General features: G+C 26.8%; 4 protein-coding genes across 4 annotated transcripts; all 4 read left to right on the top strand.

Moving 5' to 3' along the window:
- Positions 1–29: 29 nt before the first annotated feature.
- Positions 30–3,519, top strand: LOC129614049 (venom protease-like). Its single transcript, XM_055528435.1, has 3 exons — positions 30–48; positions 2,388–2,618; positions 2,675–3,519. The coding sequence occupies exons 1-3, from the start codon at positions 30–32 to the stop codon at positions 3,517–3,519; spliced, it is 1,095 nt and encodes a 364-aa protein (XP_055384410.1).
- A 1,876-nt stretch (positions 3,520–5,395) lies between these two features.
- Positions 5,396–8,716, top strand: LOC129614101 (serine protease snake-like). Its single transcript, XM_055528500.1, has 3 exons — positions 5,396–5,493; positions 6,982–7,026; positions 7,108–8,716. The coding sequence occupies exons 1-3, from the start codon at positions 5,427–5,429 to the stop codon at positions 7,950–7,952; spliced, it is 957 nt and encodes a 318-aa protein (XP_055384475.1). The 5' UTR covers positions 5,396–5,426; the 3' UTR covers positions 7,953–8,716.
- A 2,491-nt stretch (positions 8,717–11,207) lies between these two features.
- LOC129614089 (serine protease snake-like) lies at positions 11,208–13,431 on the top strand. The gene is made up of 3 exons (XM_055528478.1): positions 11,208–11,284; positions 12,393–12,443; positions 12,508–13,431. The coding sequence occupies exons 1-3, from the start codon at positions 11,218–11,220 to the stop codon at positions 13,353–13,355; spliced, it is 966 nt and encodes a 321-aa protein (XP_055384453.1). The 5' UTR covers positions 11,208–11,217; the 3' UTR covers positions 13,356–13,431.
- Positions 13,432–15,898: 2,467 nt separating this feature from the next.
- Positions 15,899–16,768, top strand: LOC129614050 (serine protease snake-like; the record flags this gene model as incomplete). Its single annotated transcript, XM_055528436.1, has 1 exon — positions 15,899–16,768. A coding segment is annotated over one exon (870 nt), but the record flags the coding sequence as incomplete, so codon positions are not given.
- Between the last annotated feature and the right edge of the window lie 129 nt (positions 16,769–16,897).

Genomic DNA, 16,897 nt, shown 5'->3' on the forward strand with positions numbered 1-16,897 from the left:
CTTGAGTGGCTCTTATATATACTGACATAATGATTTTTTGCAATCAAGGTAAGTACATACATTTCTTAAACAAGGTTAAACTGAATATCACGTATATAAACTAAAAATAGTATAATAAGTCACTCCCATAATCATAATAAGAACTATAAAACAAATTCTAGAAATTAGAAATAACTTTTAAAATTTCTATTAAATTTAATTTCGTTGAATTGTTTATTTTCCTAGAATCATTTGTCTTTTTAGTTAAGAAAAATAAAGCTTAAGCATCCCTAGAACATATTTACATATATATATATATATATATATGTATACATGTGTGTATAACAGCTATTATTTTTTTGAAAAGGGGAACTTTTTAAAGAATTACGTCTTCAAACGATATCGTAAAATTTCATTTCAAATCTTAATTGATGACTTCCCATACTAGAACTAAGAAATTGTGCTAACATCATACTTTTGTATAACTTGAATTTTTCCATGAAGAATTTAACTGTTCTTAACCGATTTTGCATATTTTTTACAGTAAATTGGTAGTAATTAACTTTTGCTGATATGATAAGTAAATGTATTGGCAACCTCAATAGATAACTTAACTGCAAACCATACAGACCACAATAAATGCAAATTACAATGAATCTCCAATCAATACATTCTATTGTAGTATTTAAAAGCGAAAGATACTCGCGTTTCGGTTGGTGGTATTGTTTATAGAATTTACATCATAGATATTTCAAATTAAATAAAAAAAATATTATCTGGCAATTTTTGAAAAAATTACTGAATCTAATTTCAGAATTTTCCAAACTTTTATAAATTAAACACCAAATTCAATTTGCAAGTTTATTCTAATCTGCGATCTTTATCTATTTTCTAAATTTAAATACCGAAATAAAATGAGAAAACAAAAATTACTCTTGTTATCACAAATTTAAAGTAGACTTGAAAATTCGAAATTTCGGTTTAGTGTAGTCTTAATCACGCAAACGAGATGTTTATTCGAAATTTTTCTTTATTTATATATTTTACAACTACAACTCTGAAAATAATACACACCCAAGGTAAATTCACACAACAATATCGCAGTTCGTTTTTATATTCATTTCTAAATGACTAATACTAAATAATATAATAATTTAATAATAAATACTATAATTTCCGATTTTATTCAATTTAATTAGTTTACTATTTTTGTTGATCGCAAAATGTTTTAAAACAAATAGAGATTGTTAAATCGCAGAATTATTAAATCTTTCTAAACAAAATAAAAATGTAGTTATCAAAATATTTTAATCAAAAATACCGAAACTTAATTTTTAAGATCGTTTTTGTCTTTGTATATTAAAATGGAGAGATTATTTTTGGTTAGTTTGAACAATGTTTTAAGCATAGAGAAGTTTATATGAAGTGCATTAAGTTAAAAGTGTCGATTTGACTTTCCAAAAAAAAAAAATTTGTAACTTTTCATATTTTTATCTATGACCTTTGAGCCAAGTATAGCACATAAAAAGGTAGGTGAATTAATCAAATTTTAATAAAAAGAGAATAGAGAATAATAAAATTAACAACATAATAGAGAATAGAATAATAAAGATCTTACAATAATTGTACGAGTAACAAAGCTTTGTTCTCAGGCATGCAAAAATTTAAAATTTTGGTAATAACTACCACAACATTATTTTTGAACCTCGAAGAATGTTATTGCTTTAACAATGGTATGGGCAGATGTAGCATAATTTAAAAAGCAAATTAGTTTTTGCTTATATTAATGTAAAATATTTAAACATAACATGAAGCATTATTTTTAGTTACTATATTATACTCTTATTGTTACTTACTATATTAACTTTTATTTGTAAGAGCCCCATTTTTGGTCAACTGTATTATATTGGTTTCTATGAAAATCGAGGTGGAAATATGAGTAATAAATACGATTGCTGATATAAATATTCGGTATGATACTTAACCTTACTTAATAAAAACCTTAGCGGAATAAATTTTGTGAGATGCTATAATAATCAATAGATAAAAAAACGCTCAAGGTACACTTAACCCTAACATTTATATGCAAACAATTTCAGTTATATAAAGATAAATTTCTTCATTCACTTACATTGTTTTAAAAATTGCATACATCGCGGCGACTCTTGCAGCATTTAACTGAAAGTTAATATGACATAAATTATTGAAATGCATTCGGAACAAGAATTATTTAAAGCAAATCCCTTCATTTTAGAACATATATTTTTTTTTAAATACATTTTCTTGAATTGATGAACCGCAAATAATGAAAGGATTGAAATAATGGAACAACAATAATTGTATGAAATTTCGAAAAACCATTAAATAAAATGTTATTTACATATTTGTATAAAAATTAAATTTTTCAGAAGTTGAAACTTGCATTATTAAACAAGCTAATGCACCAGGAATCTGTAAATCTATATACGAATGTCCAACTGTATTTAAAAAACTACAAATGGGTAAAAGAGATTATACAGTATGTCCCAACAGCTCTCAGAAATTGCTTGTATGCTGTCCAATTGAATTATCTGGAAGGGAATTACCAGCTCAGTCGGAATTCACTTCAACAGAGAAACCTCAAAAATTATATGAAAGAAGTACAATTTTCTATTTCTAATATTAATAAATCAAATTATACTTAATTATATTACAGAGTGTTTGGAATATTTGGAAGCTGTTTATGAAAAACCTACATCAGTAAGTTTAGCTCATAATAATGATAATCAAACGACCAAAAATGAAAGGTGCGGTTTTAGAGTTGTTGGATTAGTTGTTGGTGGAAGTGATGCAGAACCACGTGAATTTCCACATATGTGCTTGCTAGGATATTCAGTTAATCAAACAATAAAATGGGAATGTGGTGGTTCATTAATAAGTGAAAAATATGTTCTAACAGCTGCTCATTGCATAAAAACGGGTTTGGGAGAACCCAAAATTATTCGTATTGGTGATTTAAATATTAATTCTGATACAGATGATGCTGAACCAGAAGAAATTCCCGTAGAAGAAAATATTGTTCATCCGAACTACAATAAGAAAAGGAGAAAATATGATATTGCTTTGTTAAAGCTTCAACGAAATGTTGATATTAATACATATAGGCGACCAGCATGTTTACCATCATCATATGATTGGCCATATTCAAAAGCCATAGTAACTGGTTGGGGAAATACTGAAGCAATAAATGTTTTGGGTTCATCAATTCTACAAAAAGTAGTATTAGAAAAATTTACTGAAAATGAATGTAATAATCAACAATTCAATGTTAATTATGAAATACAAAATTGTCTTGGTTCTAGAAACACTCTCATAGAAATGGATTCTTGTCAAGGTGATTCGGGGGGACCCGTACAAATAAAACATCCAACTGGAATATGTATGTGGGAAATAGTTGGTATAACATCTTTTGGAAAAAGTTGTGGCGCTATTGGTATTCCTTCAGTGTATACAAGAGTTTATCCTTTTAATGATTGGATCGAGAATATTGTTTGGAAATGAAATTTAGTTAAAACAAAATTATTAGATTAAAAGCATTACTGAAAAAGGATTTTGTTATAATTATTGTGTTTCATATATTTATTTCGCAATTTTAATTAATAACGCACTAAATCTATTTTTCATTAAGATATTACATAAATTAATTTCAAATCCGAAACCCAACCAGATTTTAAATATTAGCCCAAACAAACTAACTGTCGAACGAAAATTAGTGTGTAGACAAGTTCCATTCAATTTTATCTCTAAATTGACTGAGCTATATTATTTTAGAAGATGGTAACAGTTTCATAATTTAAGGTAAGCTCAGCGTTTTTAGAAAAATATCCCTAAGTATAGGGTTCTATGAGTGCTCAAATCACCTTCCTTTCCTGTTTTTCTTTGGACTACCTTAAATGAATTGGAAATAATATTATTTCATACATATCAAAATCAGGCACGGAAAACATGATATGCGTTAGTAATGTGAGTTTTTTAAGAAATTCAATATTAAACCAAGACCAAAGTTATAGAATTCACGTGCACACTATGGTAATAAGATGCTTAAAAATTTACGTCAATGTTTATTTCAAAAATAAAATTACAAACGTATTTCGAATAAAATTTAAAACTTTCTAAATAAAGATCATTAGAATTTCTTGTTAAAAAAAAAGCTTTATTACACTTCACATATTTTCTGCGTTATTTCCAAATATTTGTGACGCAATGGAGAATTTGATTTTACTAAAATAACAATAACCGATTTATCATCCAAATTAACGATATTACATAATGACCTTATTTTACCTGTTTTTTCTCATTGTACGAATTTCTTTTTTTTTTTAATTTGTTCACCTGTCCGATGCATTTTAAACCTGAAAAATATTGACCTTTTCATATACCTTTCTATACGAAATACGTGTAGTGAAACGCGTTTAGTATTACTCATCTGTTCATACTAGAATAAAATTTTACGATTCAAAGAAACAGGTTTATATGGAACTATAATCAAATGTGCATCATTGAGTTTTTATGGATTAACGAAAAATATAGTGTTGGATAGGGGTATGCAGTAAATATATTTGTTATTTATCCTTAAAATTATATTTATATGCATAATATATGTAAGTTTATTCTTGCAGTGTAATATACTTTGCAACAGAATAATAAATTAATAAAATTATTTAAGTGAAATATTATAAAAGGGTAAGTAAATCTCAGTAACGGATTCTTCCAATTTTACGTAAAACTAAAAGACTATGTTTATATTTACGTCGAAATACATTAAGTAATTAATATTCCGCCAATGACAATCGAAAATAATGATGAATAAAAACAAACTTTCTCTGGTGTCTTAGCAGTTTCGGTTAATATTTGGTAGTTTGAAATTTTGGAGTTATAAATGAGAACATTCATTACAATTTCAGCAAATTGATTTTTTTTTGTAATTTGTTTTTCGTGTCATTATTAAAAAAAAACTCTCACAACAAAAAATACGAGAAAAAGAAAATTAATATGTTTTGGATTTTAAAAACACAAAATTAAAAAAATGTGTCAGCATGTGCGTAGCACAACGCACCGTTATCATTACTGCCGCTATTACCGGCGTCGTAGTTTTATTATGAGTTTTTCAAGTAAATTTTTTTGTTACAATGTCGCTATTGCCGATATCATTCTGTTTATTAAACCAAAATTTACTGTCTTCAATATTATTCAATTACAATGTAATCAGTTCAAATACACTTCAGCGATAATGTAGTTTTTAAACTACATAATATTTTTACCATCAACACAATGGTTTTGCATGAAAAGTTACATCTCTATTTCAAAAAAGAAAAACAAGAAAGCTTTAATATGAGCTTTAAAAACATTAATTTAACATCAGGTTTAAAACTTCAAAATTTTAGTTAAGTTTCAAACGGCTAATCGAAATGTTTGTTAAGATATCACAAAAAGTAATTGGCTTATTTCTAATTATAGAATTAGTGTATCATCAAGGTGATAATTTTTCAAAAATAAATTTAAATAAAATAACATAAATATAATATTAATAAAAAGTTAGAAAGTGTTATTGTTTATCTTAATCGTGTATCGTTTCTCTTATGAATATTTATAAATTGAAATAAAATTGTATAGCTACAAACAAATAATTCTGTTATAATATTTTGTTTTGTGCAACTTGAAATTTAAAAAATTATTATGAAGATATAATAAGAGATAGATAATTTTGATGGTATTTTACAGATTTGAAGTATAAAAATTAATTTTTAAAAAAATTATTCTAAATTTCTAGAATTATCATTTACATACATATTTGTGTACACATATAAAGATCAATAGTTAATTATGTATTTTTAAATATAAAATATTATATAATAAAATTTCCCAGAGTTTATTCAATAGCATCGTTAAATACCTTGAGTTTATTAATAACAATATAGAATAATTGGAAAATTATTTAGTGTTTACTTAAGTTTTCAAATCCGAGTTACAAGTTATAAAATTTGTAAGTGAATAATATAAAATATAAAATGAAAGAACATGTACAGAGGTTTAAAATTAAAAGTTTTGTAAAATTAAATTTAATAGTTTTATTAAATATCGTAAGTGAAAAATTGCACCTATAGCATAGTAGAACCTATTTTAATATATGAACTTTTTTTTAAATCTTGATTTCTTTTTCGTTGGAGTTACAGCTCCAGGCTTATAACTGTACTCAGATTGCAATATCTATATGTTTTATTTAATTTAAAAATATTTTGAAAAGAGTGTAATAAATCGAAAAGTTCTAGTATAAATTAATAAATAAAATTATCAATAGAAATTAAATTTTAAAAATTAAATTAACAAGTTCGGTTTCTGAAAATTAAGCAATAAAGCAATTGAGCTAGTTTTTTTTAAAAGACTAATGGTAATTTTGATGAGCTATAAACATCTTCCCTCCAAAGTTGCAATCACAACTTCAATAGAGTTCTATATAGAAATAAAATATTATGTTTTTATGGCCAATATTTCTAAACGCAAACCCATAAATATCTCAATATACGAAAAAATGGACTTATACCACTTTCAAAACAAACAGCTCAATTTCACAATTATATGAATTTGAATTTTTACAATATATTAAAATATTTTTCAGAATTGGACTTGTGTAGTACTATGTAAATTTAATTTTTACTTATTGTGATTTTTTTGATGATGATGATTTTGATGATTTTTTCGGACTCAACAATTTTTATCAAGATTCCTTTTTAAATTTATTACAATTTTATTATTCGATAAGTCAAGTAAGAACATAAAATGTAATACAATGTTCTATATAATTATGTCCGGTACTGTAATATCTTAAATTTTTTACCGATTTTCATTCCTAATGATTAATAACTAAGAAAAGCCTTTAACACTTAAAACATTAGTCCGGATCAATAATTTAACAAAAAAAAAATTATTTTAACCAAAATAAATATTGATTTTTTTGTTTTTCAGCATTTCAGCCGTGCCAAGCACAATTTCAACGATTGGCAGAACAAAGTATGATAAATACAATTTTTTTTGCAAAAATATGAAAGGAAAAAAAAAATATTTAACAAATACTTAATTTATAAATTGCAGAATGCCATGAATATCAACAATATGTTAAAGAAAAAAGTTCTTCAGTTGCATTAATTGCTGGCGGTCCACGACATGAAACTACTGTTGAAAGATGCGGCTTAAGATCTGTTGAATTAATTCTTGGTGGTAAAGATGCCAAACCTTTAGAATTTCCCCACATGGCTTTAATAGGATACAAACCATTAGATGAAGTCTTTTGGAAATGTGGTGGTTCGCTGATAAGTGAAAAATTTATTTTAACAGCAGCACATTGTAAAAGGACGCCATTCGGCCCACCAAGAATTGTTAGAGTAGGTGAATTAAATATCAAATCAGACACAGACGATGCTGCTCCACAAGATTTTAATGTTCAACAAATGATAAACCATCCGAATTATAAAGCAAAATTAAGAATAAATGATATTGCACTTATTCAATTAGCCGGTACTGTAAAATTCGATAGATTTAAAAGACCAGCTTGCTTAGCGTCATCTTTTGACTGGCCAAAAACATATGCTTGGGCAACTGGATGGGGTGTTAATAATACAGATGATACAATAGGAACAGCTCATTTACAGAAAGTAAAACTTGATAAATTCTCAGAAGATATATGTAAAAGCAAATATCCTACATATTCTATAAAGTATTCAGAGCAAGTATGTGTTGGTTCAAATACTAAAGAAGTAGACACATGTCAAGGGGATTCAGGTGGGCCATTACAAACTTTGCATACAAAAGAGGATTGCATGTGGGAAATAGTTGGTGTTACATCATATGGACATGGCTGTGGTTCAATTGGTGTACCTGGAGTTTATGCAAGAGTATTCCCATACATTAATTGGATAGAACAAATTGTTTGGGGATAAATTATTGTGAGAAAATAAAGGAGATTTTATAATAAAATTTAAGTAAAATTAAAAAAAAAATAATCTAGTTCATTAGAAAAAACTAAATAAATTTAGAAATATGTTACGAGTAATATTTTAAATTATGTTTTAGTTTTAATCAACTTGTCTACATCTACAAAATTTAATGGAAGAAACTTGAAAAATTTTATTTAAAAAGAACAACAAACTAAGATTATTTCATTTATTATCTTAGTCAAAAATGAATAATTCCAGTTGACATGTTTAGTCAGAATACCATAAAAATACCATTTATATTAACTTATTAAATACCATGCCCTCTCCAATTTGATGTATGTACATATATTAAATAACATCTGTATAACATGTGTATGTACATACTAAAAGCAATTGAAATTCCAGGTGAAATCCCAAAACTTACAAATTCATAGAATGCCTTCCAGGTAGAAGTGAAATATATTATATATGTATGTATCTAAAGAAAGTGGTATTAGTGATTAAGTGTAATAAAATTTATGAATTTTAAAACGACAAGCCTTCGAAAGCTAATAAATTCAAACTATTGAAAGTGAAAAAGCTATGCGTTTCCATCTAGTCTGAAAACAATTCGGTTATATCAATTATCAATTTGTTAAGCTTGATTATATGGAAGCGTGCTTTGTGTAATCCTCTAATAAAAAACATTTTGTTTTTACAATTTGTATATCACTGTAAAAAATTCTTAAAAAAATAAAAACAAGTTTTACATTAACAATTAGAATTATTATAACCTTAACAAAAAAGAAAAACTTTTTCCAGTTTTGGTACTTTATATTTTTTATATATATACTGTAAGGCATAAAAGCGCATTTTGTAAGAATGTACATACACACAATAGAATATTAAAATTGGAATAAACTGTAATGAAATTATATGTAATATAAAAGCGATTAATTATTTATATCTAAGGCATTCATATGAAGAAATCATGTATTCTATACAATATTTTTATACGACATTGTATGTCAATTTCAATGTTCACTAAAATTCGTAATGCGAGTTCTTATAGAGAATGTTACCTCTAGTGCTGCATTGATACATATATCCCAGCGTAAAGATCTTCATTAGTAAGAAAAAAAATTGTTAAACAATAGGCTTTACCGCAATCGGTTTAGGGATACAGTTTCTCAAAATCTAAATTTTTGGCTACCTTCATTGAAAGTAGGCTATAACTTGGTTACATTGGTATCATGATCTTTTTAGACATGAGTTAGAAAAGTGGTGCAACAACCATAAAAGGAGCAGCCTTTTAAACAAATCACTTTTAGTTCAGGCACCACAACCGTTAATAAAACGAATTTTCGAAAGTTTTTTGTCTTTTTTTAAATAACGGTATATTTTTTACGTAATATAGCATCTACCCAAAATTTTTTAAGATTCGGGACGCCTGACTCACTAATAATTTTGAATTTCAAGATTGTAGCTATAACGTTCTATTTTAAAGGTATTCGCTCTTAAAAATTTTTAATTTAATTTGTATAATATTTGTGTATAACAAATTTTACAATTAAATTAATTCAATTAAATCGACAAATTGTTATTATTATTTCTCACACTAATCAAATTTCTTTTATTTTTCATTCTTTTATTGGAAAAACATCAATAATTTACGGTAGACTATCTTTATTAAATATTCATTAATACTAAGTACGTACATTTCAAGGCTATACAAAAAATCATCTAAATGAAATCTATTTTTTTCAGTCAAGGCAATTTCTTCAAGCTCTCATAATTGCATAAAATCATATATGATATTAACATTTATGTATATATGTGTTTTTTGGCCAGCTGTATATTTTAAAGATTTTTTGCAAAATTTTGATATTTTGGTTTTTGATTTACCTTAATTTTAATTTTACTCTGTTTCAATTAGACTCCGCCTTTCTTTTTCATATAAAATAACAATGATTAATACGTACCTAGATATGTATGTATTTTATGCTTATTTGAATGTTTTCTTTTAATCTCATTTCGCGAAATAGGTGTTAAAAACATAAAGTAAATATTCATAAAGAAGCAGGATGATGAAGACCTGATGTTTTCAAAAAATCTAAAAAAAAAAAAATAAATTATTTTAATCATAAACACAATTGAATGAGCAAGTTTTAACAAACTTTGAGCTTATGAGAAATTGAAAAACAGGAATTCCGTGTTAAGCTTTATTAATAATTTTTATATTTGTTTTCTAATTTTGTACTAACTCTCGAACGTCAAAGCTTTGTGAAGCTTAACGTAATGTAAAATTAAAAGAATTTACATTGCATTCAAACATGAAATTCCCCAACGGGGGGAGGGTGGGGGCTAATCGATTTAATAAATAAAATCGATCTTATATAACGAAATTATCTCATACTCTAATAGCCAATAAGAACAGCTGTTGGATTGAACAATTTTTCAATTTATTAATGACATAATTTGTATTTTACTTAATTCTAACTCTAATTTATTTTATCAAATTTAATTTTTTACAAAAAACTTATTTGAAATTATTGTTTAAAAGCATAAAACCTAGGAATTTTTTATAATACTTTTTAAATAAAAAAGATACTTAGTCCTTAAAATGCTAATTTTAAAGAAGATGGTAATAAAGAATTTTGTAAAAACTATTTGTCATATTAGAAGTCCTTCAATGTCAAAGAATCGAAATTTGTATTCCGAAATGCAAAGCAAAGAAATGCGATTTTGTTTGACAACGGAGAGCCATTAATTTTATTTTGATTAAAGGTGGTTTCGATGGTTAATAACACTAAATATTATCACACTTAATTCTATATAGTAGGCCTTTTTTGCTTTAACCAACCAGGTTATGTGATACCACCAAATTTAGCATGTCAAGTGTTTAAAAGTGTATTTCAATAAGGGTTAAATGATTTTAATGCAATTTATATCTGGGTCTGCTTCGAAAATGTTATCTGCATCTGGGTCTTTATTACAGACTTGGAACAAGTGGATCTTTATTAAAAGATATTTTAGTTTTTATAAATTTCGAAAACAGCTGGTATATTGGATGGTACACAATCACTCCTTTGCATATCATTTTCAATGCTTGATTTAAGTTAAAAATTTTCATATTATACTTTAACTCCCAGTAAATACACACATATGCAGATATTGTCATATCTCGTGCACACACGAGACGAAAGCTTCAACATAAGAGAGCAATAATTGCTTCATCAGTTTTGTACTTTTTAATAATATTTAGTTGAGTTTCAAACGGCTAATTGAAATGTCTTCCAAGATATCACTCAGTGTGGTTGGATTTTTTTTGATTATTCAATTAATAAATTATCAAGGTGACATTTTTTATAAAAATTATGAAAATGAAATATTAATAAATAATTAAAATTTTTTAAAAGATAAAAAATTTCTATAGTCAAATACATATTATCAGAGTACATATTTTACTCAAACGAAAATTTATTAATATTTTTGTTTTTGTGATATATTAAATTAAGAAAGTTATCAATAAGAAAGTCAGAATAGATCAAAAATGCAAATTGACATACAAAACTTGATTAAGTGAATATTTTACCAGTTATACAATAAATAACATTATCAATTTCATCTAGTTATTATTAAACTTGTAAACATCGTTACCCTGTGTATTCTCTGTTATTTTGTATTTAATAATCTATAAAATAAGCATGTATCTAACGCTGCACATGGAAATAAAAAATGTGAATTCGAAAGCCCCCAAAAGGTGTAGTTTATTCTACACTTTTTCTACAAGCTATTTAAAAATTTGAAATCCTTATTAAAGACAATAATTTAAAAGAACATAGACAAAAGAAAAAGAAAACGTAGTACTCGTAAGTAAACAAAATGAAATGTAAGCACAGCAAGTATATTAAAAGCTTCGTAATGTATTTTTGATGACCAGATCAGTAGTATACCTTATCTTACCAGATCAGTAGCTGTTGTATAAGACTGCAATATGTCTAGAAAATATTACGTAATATATGAATCAGGTGTATACTTGCATTGCATACAAAAATAGCAGAAATTATTATTATGTTAACGTTTAAAACTTCATATAAAACATTATTTTCCAATATTTTTGTAATTTACAAATATTTTTCGAATTTTTTTCATACTTAAGATGTTTCTTAAATTGAAAAATGTAAATTCCAAAAACTCTAATTCATTTACAAAATTTTCAAAAGCAGATGATTATAAATCTGTTGCTTGAACACAATACGAGAATCGAATATTTTTATAATTCGATATGATTGGAAAAATATTTTAGTTAAGATTTTATTAAGCAAAAAAAAGATAACCTCATATTTCGACTCAAGAGTCTGAGATTAACACAGAAACCGCGTGGCATTCAAACTTTGAGAAACATGGCTGTCATAAACAACTAGTCATAACTAATTAAATTTTGCTCTTTTATATTTTTAGCATTAGGACCATGCAGTGCGCAAATTCAAAACAAACGATTGTATGAACAAAGTATGAAATATTCCGCCAGCAAGAAACAATTGTTTTAACAAAAAAAATTATTTATCAATTACAGAGTGCCATGAATATCAAAATTATGTTTATGAAAAAAACCCTTCGATATCATTGATAGGTGGGGGCGGTCAAAGTCATGAAGATAAAATTGAAAGATGTGGTTTAAGATCAATTGAATTAGTTTTGGGTGGTAAAGATGCCAATCCGTTAGAATTTCCCCACATGGCTTTAATTGGATACAAACCATTAGATGACGTATCATGGAATTGTGGTGGATCATTGATAAGCGAAAATTTTGTTTTAACAGCAGCTCATTGTTATAAAACAGAATACGGCTCACCGAGGTTAGTTAGACTTGGCGAATTAAATATTAAATCAGAAACTGAAAATGCCAACCCACAAGATTTTAATATTCAAAAAATTTTAGTTCACCCAAATTATGACAATAAAAATGGAATGCATGATATTGCTCTCATTCAATTGGCAAAAAATGTTGAATTTGATAGATATATAAGACCAGCTTGTTTAGCAACATCTTCTGACTGGACAAAATCATATGTTTGGGCAACAGGATGGGGTCTTAATAACACATATGATTCAATTGGAACTGATCATTTACAAAAAGTAAAACTTGATAAGTTTACAGAGGATGTATGTCAAAGTAAATATCCTAAACATTCAATCACATATACAAGACAAATATGTGTAGGTTCGAACACCGAAGAAAAAGACACATGTCAAGGAGATTCAGGTGGTCCATTACAAGTTCTACATGAAAAGGAAGACTGTATGTGGGAAATTGTCGGTATAACATCATTTGGCCATGTTTGTGGTTCAATTGGAGTTCCTGGAGTTTACACAAGGGTATATCATTATGTTGATTGGATTGAAGAGATCGTTTGGAGATAAATTAAAAGCAAGAAAAATAATTAGCTAAGCAAATGACAATTAAAATGATATAATAAAATTTTGATTTCTTTATATATTACCTAATTTTACTACTAAAAACGTGTATAACCTGCATGTGAGCCTTCGAATTCTTCTTTGAAGTATGTATAAAATACAAGTTTAGTACTTATCAATTTCAGTCCAACTTTACCTTATATTAGACTTTATATTATATTTCACATTCTACAAACTAGGAAACTTACAATGTTCATTTTAAACACTTTGAGTGCATGCCTTTGCGCATTTTTCGAATTACAACGTCCTGTTTCAGTTATTTCTGTTTTTGAATTGTGCTACGGTGTCAAAACGAGATCCAAGGGAGTGTATTTTTAATTCCAAGTTAGCCATCGTAAATCCATTGAATTTGATAATACATGAAGTTGATTTTTAAGTTTTTGAAGAAAAGAATCAATATTAGCGTTGAGAAATAATTATTTAGTGATTTTTAAATCCCTACTACAATGGCATCAAGTTTTTTCAAACACCCAAATAGACTAGACAATGTGCAATCATTGACATTAAGTTACGACATCTAATTATTTCAGAAGAGCAATGTAAAGTGCTTACTTTTCAGCTTACTTTTTCCTAATTCCAACGTATTTCAAGTTGTGAGGTGTTTTGCCTTACCAATAACAAACAAACCAAACGTTTTTCAGTAAAAAATTTTTATTACACATAATGTGTTTATGCTTATTTGTCTAACAATTTTATAATTATTGTAACTTTAAGCGAAAATTTATAAATATACATAACATATTACATAAGCATATGTCAAAATTCTGCTGTTAATTTTCAATAATTTCGCCATTTATTAAGAAGTATTCAAAAACAAATAAAGCAATAATAAAAACTGGTTTTCTTTTTATGTAGAAAATTTGGAACTTTTATTAAATTTCAAATGTTTTTTCCAAACTCAATAGAGTCGATAGAAAATGTCTTCATTTCTTAACAGCTGGAATTGGTTTATTTAGATTTTGTAAAGGTTTGTATATTTAAAATCTTTGTTGTTTTTTTTTTAATTTAGTTAAGTTTCAAACGGCTAATTGAAATGTCTGTTAAGGTATCACCCGGCGCGATTGGATTGTTTTTAATTATTAATTTAATTAATGATCAAGGTTTTTTATAAATTTTATTTAAATAAATTATTAATAAATGATTAAAATTTTTAATGGGTGCTTTTTTTAAACGTATATGTAAAAATTATGTTAACATTGTTTATTTGTGGCATTTTAAATTAAAAAAATTTATCAATAATAAGAATCCAATAAAATTAAAGAAGCATCTTTTCACATAAGATTCCAATTAATATACATCTTATAATTATAATCTTGCCACTAGGAAAATTATACTTGAAGTACGGATTTGTATACACATATGCGGCAAATAATATACCCGAGTAACTAAGAGCTGTTTCGTTATTTTAAATTTAAGAAGAATCTAGAAATCACAATGTATAGTACAGGATGTACACGAATATAAAACATGAAAAAGAAAAAAATATATATTTGAGAACACTTGAAGTTTAAAAATTCTCTACCTAAGCTATTCGAAAAATTTTAAATGCTTATTGAAGATAGCAATTTAAAATAATTTAGACAAAAACAAAAAGAACGTAGTAATAAAATGACTGGCTGGTATCAAATATCATAAGATTCGTACTGCATTTTAGACACCCAGCATACCTGTTATTTTATAATTCAATATTATGTATAAAAATATTACGTAATATGTTTTGCAAACTAGTATTCAATAGTAGCTCATTTTTGCAAATACTCAAAAGACGATATAAAAATCTTTCTTCTTTAATATTTTTATAAACGAACACATACATATATAAATTCTCATAATTTGCAAACATTTTTCGATTGTTTTTTTAAGTGTGCTTCTCATTATCTTAAATTGAACTTAATACAATTAAAATTTCAAAAGCTCTAATTAAAAATTAGCTTATAAATTTTAAACACGAAAAGCAGACGATTTCCCAGCTAAGTTCGTTATTGTAGTAACTGCATTTGAGTTGTCTGCAAGGCATATTTTTTTCATAAATTTCTGCATTAGCACACATTATTTGCAGACTTTATAGTAATTCAACACAACCATTGGAGGGGGGAAACGTCTACTATATGCTTTTCACAACATTGTTACAGAAAATTGAGAAACTCTCTGCATTGGCGATATGCGGGCTGACTTCAAATACAAACATAGCCAAATCTGTTGCTTAAAATGATTCTGAGGATTAAACTTTTTTGCAATTCCGGCTAATTCAAAGAAATATTTAAGCTTCGAATAAATATTGTGTTGTACTTGTTTTCATTCCATTTATCCATCGATTTTTTTAGATTAAAACAATTACATACATATATAATTTAATATTCTTGTTTTATATTTTTAGAATTTCTATCATATTATGCGCAAGCTCAAGGGCAAAGGCTACACGAACAAAGTATAAAACTTAATTTCCATTATAAAAACACTCCCGCAGGAAACTATGTTTTTTTTAACAAAACACTAATTTATCAATTACAGAATGCCATGAATATCAAGATTATGTTTATGAAAAAAGCCATTCGATATCATTGATAGGTGGGGGCGGTCAGAAGCACGAAGAAAAAATTGAAAGATGTGGTTTGAGAACAATCGAATTAGTTTTGGGTGGTAAAGATGCCAAACCGTTAGAATTTCCCCACATTGCTTTATTAGGATATAAAAAACCGGATGAAGTTTCATGGAATTGTGGTGGATCATTAATAAGTGAAAATTTTATTTTAACAGCAGCCCATTGTGATAAAACAGAATACGGTTCACCAAGTTTAGTAAGACTTGGTGAATTAAATATTAAATCAGATACAGATGATACTAAACCACGAGATTTTAATATTCAAAAAATTTTAGTTCATCCAAATTACGACAATAAAATTGGAATGCATGATATTGCTCTCATTCAATTGGCTAAAAATGTTGAATTTGATAGATATATACGACCAGCTTGTTTAGCAACATCTTCTGACTGGACAAAATCATATGTTTGGGCAATAGGTTGGGGTCTTAATAACACATATGATACAACTGGAACTGATCACTTACAAAAAGTGAAACTTGATAAGTTTACAGAAGACGTATGCCAAAGCAAATATCCTAAACAGTCAATCACATATACAAGACAAATATGTGTAGGTTCGCACACCGAAGAAAAAGACACATGTCAAGGAGATTCAGGTGGTCCATTACAAGTTCTACACGAAAAGGAAGACTGTATGTGGGAAATTGTCGGTATAACATCATTTGGCCATGTTTGTGGTTCAATTGGAGTTCCTGGAGTTTACACAAGGGTATATCATTATGTTGATTGGATTGAAGAAAACGTTTGGAAATAAATTTTAAGAATTTTTTGATTTTCATTTATCAAATAGATTTTCTTTTTGTTTGCTAGATTTAAGGAAGTAATTATTGTTTTTTGCAAAATTACGGTAATTTGAGAGGGTTAGGGTCTGAGATATATACAT

Source organism: Condylostylus longicornis, unplaced genomic scaffold (genome assembly GCF_029603195.1).
Source record: "Condylostylus longicornis isolate FDR11 unplaced genomic scaffold, ASM2960319v2 ptg000100l, whole genome shotgun sequence".
NCBI lineage: Eukaryota > Metazoa > Arthropoda > Insecta > Diptera > Dolichopodidae > Condylostylus > Condylostylus longicornis.